The sequence below is a fragment of the Antrostomus carolinensis genome, unplaced genomic scaffold (genome assembly GCF_000700745.2).
Source record: "Antrostomus carolinensis isolate BGI_N321 unplaced genomic scaffold, ASM70074v2 scaffold47233, whole genome shotgun sequence".
Classification (NCBI taxonomy): domain Eukaryota; kingdom Metazoa; phylum Chordata; class Aves; order Caprimulgiformes; family Caprimulgidae; genus Antrostomus; species Antrostomus carolinensis.
Window position 1 is genome coordinate 1,042 of NW_010304003.1, and position 3,575 is coordinate 4,616.

Below are 3,575 nucleotides of genomic sequence, written 5' to 3' on the forward strand. Positions count from 1 at the left end.
GGGAGATGGGGGTACGGGAGGCGGGGTAGGCAGTGGGATTTGGGAGACAAGGGTTCGGGCAGGGAGAGGGGATTTGGGAGAGCAGGATTTGGGCAACGGGGAGACGTGGATTTGGGAAGGGAGATGAGGATTTGGGAAGAAAGAGGGAGATTTGGGAGACAGGGAGAGGGGATTTGGGAAGGAGGGATGGTTCGGGAAGGGAGACAGGAGTCTGGGAGATGGAGTTTGGGAAGGGAGAGGGGGATTGGGAAGACAGAGGGAGATTTGGGGAGGAAGAGGGAGATTTGGGAAGGAAGATGGGATGTGGGAAGAGAGGGAGATTTGGGAGACGGGGATTTTAAAGTCCCGTTCCCTGAAACACTGGGAACGGCTGTGGCCGGAGCTGCCTCGCTCTTCCCTCACCTTCCCTGTCCCTTCCCAGCTGTTCCCGCCGCCTCCGTCTCCTTTTGATGTGAAAAATGACCAAACTGGGGTTTCTGCGGCTGTCCTACGAGAAGCAGGACACGCTGCTCAAGCTGCTCATCCTGTCCATGGCCGCGGTGCTCTGTGAGTCCGCGCCCGGAATAGGGAATTTTTTATTCCTTCCCTCATTATTCCCATGAAAATTATTTATTTGGGGCGGGAAAATATTATTTCCCCAATTATTAACTTGAGCAGTTTGAGATAAAACTGATTTTTCTGAGTCAAAAACCTTTTTCTCTCCAGCTTTTTCCACGAGGCTTTTTTCCGTCTTACGATTCGAAAGCGTCATCCATGAATTCGACCCGTAAGTATCATTTTCTCCCAATTTTTTGAGGGGGATCTACTGTTTTTTTTTCTCTCCTGGTGATGTTTGTTGGGATCGAGATTCCCAAATCCCGCTGAGGCTGAGGGATTTGGAGGGAACAGGTCAGGATCTCCCGATGGTGACGCGGAGCCGTTTGTCGCCGTTCCAGGTACTTTAATTACCGCACGACGCGGTTTTTGGCGGAGGAAGGATTCTATAAATTCCACAACTGGTTCGACGACCGAGCCTGGTACCCCCTGGGCAGGATTATCGGTGGGACTATTTATCCAGGTAAAGCGAAACGCACCTGGCGGAAGGATAAAAATCAGGAGAGAGAGAGAGGGGGGTGGGTACGTACCCTTAGTTCTGTCCCCCCCCAGGGCTGATGATCACGTCGGCGGCGATTTACCACGTGCTGCATTTTTTCCACGTCACCATCGACATCCGCAACGTCTGCGTGTTCCTGGCTCCGCTCTTCTCCTCCTTCACCACCATCGTCACCTACCACCTCACCAAGGAGCTCAAGGTGAGGGGAGGATCTTCCGGGGTTTGGGCTCATGGAAAAGATTCCCATGACTTTTCCTTTTGGAAAGGTGACTCGTGGCTCTAGGAGAGGTTTGGAGGTGACCAACACGCTGGGCGAACCCCAGAACTTGGAGATAAATGGGAAATTGGGGTGGAAATGTCATTTCAACGCTCGGTTTTTATTCCTTTGAGGCATCTCCGTGTGTAATACGGCACCGGAACAAAAGACTTAAAAACTGGGGGCTTTTTCCACCAAAACTGGTGGGTTTTCCACCAAATCTCTTGGCTTTTTTCAGCCAAGCCCCAGAACTTCTAGAAAATGGGGAATTGGGGTGGAAATGTCATTTCGACGCTCGGTTTTTATTCCTTTGAGGCATCTCTGTGTGTAATACGGCACCGGAACAAAAGACTTTAAAACACGTGGCTCTTTTCCACTGGAACTGGTGGTTTTTCTGCTGAAACTGGTGGTTTTTCCACCAAAATTGGTGGTTTTTCCAATAATACTAGTAAAAAATTCCCACCTAAACTGGTGGCTCTTTTTCCCCCAAAACTCTTGGCTTTTTCCACCAAATCTCTTGGCTCTTTTTCTGCCAAAATTGGTGGTTTTTCCACCAAAACTCTTGGCTGTTCCCCCAGGACGCAGGGGCAGGACTCCTCGCCGCCGCCATGATCGCCGTCGTGCCCGGGTACATCTCTCGATCTGTCGCCGGCTCCTACGATAACGAAGGTGAGTTGACGACGCTCGGAGCCGGGAAACAATTTAACGATCGTCGGGCGCTGGAAGGCACCACCGGACACGATACTTTTAATTTTTTAACATAAGTGAGCGTTATTGACACAACAGAAGCGATTGTTTTGACGTTTCAAGGCTGACGTTGGCTGGTTTTGACCTTTCCGCGTCCTTCCCCCCCAGGAATCGCCATATTCTGCATGTTGCTGACCTACTACATGTGGATCAAGGCCGTCAAGACGGGCTCCATTTACTGGGCGGCCATGTGCGCTCTGGCCTATTTCTACATGGTAAGGAGAAATTTTCCCTCCCACCACCGAGATAATTCGGACTCGAAAAGGTCGTTAAAACCCGCGGCGGCGCCGCTCCTGCGTCCGTGTGTTCAGGGAGCTGGAATTTGGGACGGGCTTGGCGTGGAGACGGAACGCAGATTTTCTGAATTAGTTTCCATTTAGCGGGGTTTTGCGCGTGATTTTATTAATATTAAAAAATGAATCTGGGTTTTGGGCAACCAGGATTGTTGAGGATGTGCCTGGAGAGGGCGGATCTCAGCCGGGAGGGTGATCCCGGGAATCTCAAACTTTGGATTTTGTGAGTTTGGTTTGGTTTTTGTTTCTTTTCTCTCCTGCCAGGTCTCCTCGTGGGGCGGTTACGTCTTCCTGATTAACCTCATCCCCTTACACGTTCTCGTGCTGATGTTGACCGGCCGCTTCTCCCACAGGATCTACGTCGCTTATTGCACCGTCTACTGCCTGGGAACCATCCTCTCCATGCAGATCTCCTTTGTTGGCTTCCAGGTGGGAATCGGGGTGATTTTGGTAACTCCAAGATGGTTGTTTCATGGGTTGTAACAGAACAAGAGCCAGTTGGCACCTGGTTTCTCTCCTCCCCTTCGCCGTCGGCGTCAGAAGTGGGCGTTGTTGTAGTTTTAGCTCCCATTGGGTTGCAGTTTTTGGCGAGATCAGTTTTTGGAGGTGCTGGGTGATTTTCAAAGATGCTTCATGGCACAATGGGTTTAATTTTCTATTTAAAGAAGTGGATTTTTGTTTGGGAATTGGTGTAAGAAAGCGTGGTGGGGCTGGTTTCTCATGATTGCTCTCCGTTGCCTCCAGCCTGTCCTCTCCTCGGAGCACATGGCTGCCCTGGGAGTCTTCGGCCTGTGTCAGATCCACGCCTTCGTCGATTACCTCCGGAGCAAGCTCAACCCGCAGCAGTTTGAGATCCTCTTCAGGAGCGTCATTTCCCTGGTCGGCTTCGTCCTCCTCACCATCGGAGCCATGCTGATGCTGACAGGTGCCCGGGATGATGATGATGATGATAATGATGATGATGATGATAATGAGCACGTTTCACTGCTGGTTTTACCTCTTTTAATGAATTTAAATTAATTAATTTAATTTATCAATCCCGTCGTTTCAGCGCTCGCAATTTCCCCTCTTAAGGGTGAAGCTGGGACTTGCCCTAATTTGTCCGTTAGGAACATAATTTATCTGCAGGCACAATTAATATTTTAATATTTTAAATATTAAATATTAAAATTTAATAATTTAAAAT

At 49.7% G+C, this 3,575-nt stretch overlaps 1 protein-coding gene across 1 annotated transcript; it reads left to right on the top strand.

Moving 5' to 3' along the window:
* Positions 1-440: 440 nt before the first annotated feature.
* On the top strand, positions 441-3,367 carry LOC104522097 (dolichyl-diphosphooligosaccharide--protein glycosyltransferase subunit STT3A; the record flags this gene model as incomplete). Its single annotated transcript, XM_010164293.1, has 8 exons — positions 441-546; positions 706-766; positions 936-1,057; positions 1,147-1,292; positions 1,928-2,018; positions 2,205-2,311; positions 2,654-2,818; positions 3,134-3,367. Coding segments are annotated over exons 1-8 (1,014 nt in total), but the record flags the coding sequence as incomplete, so codon positions are not given.
* Between the last annotated feature and the right edge of the window lie 208 nt (positions 3,368-3,575).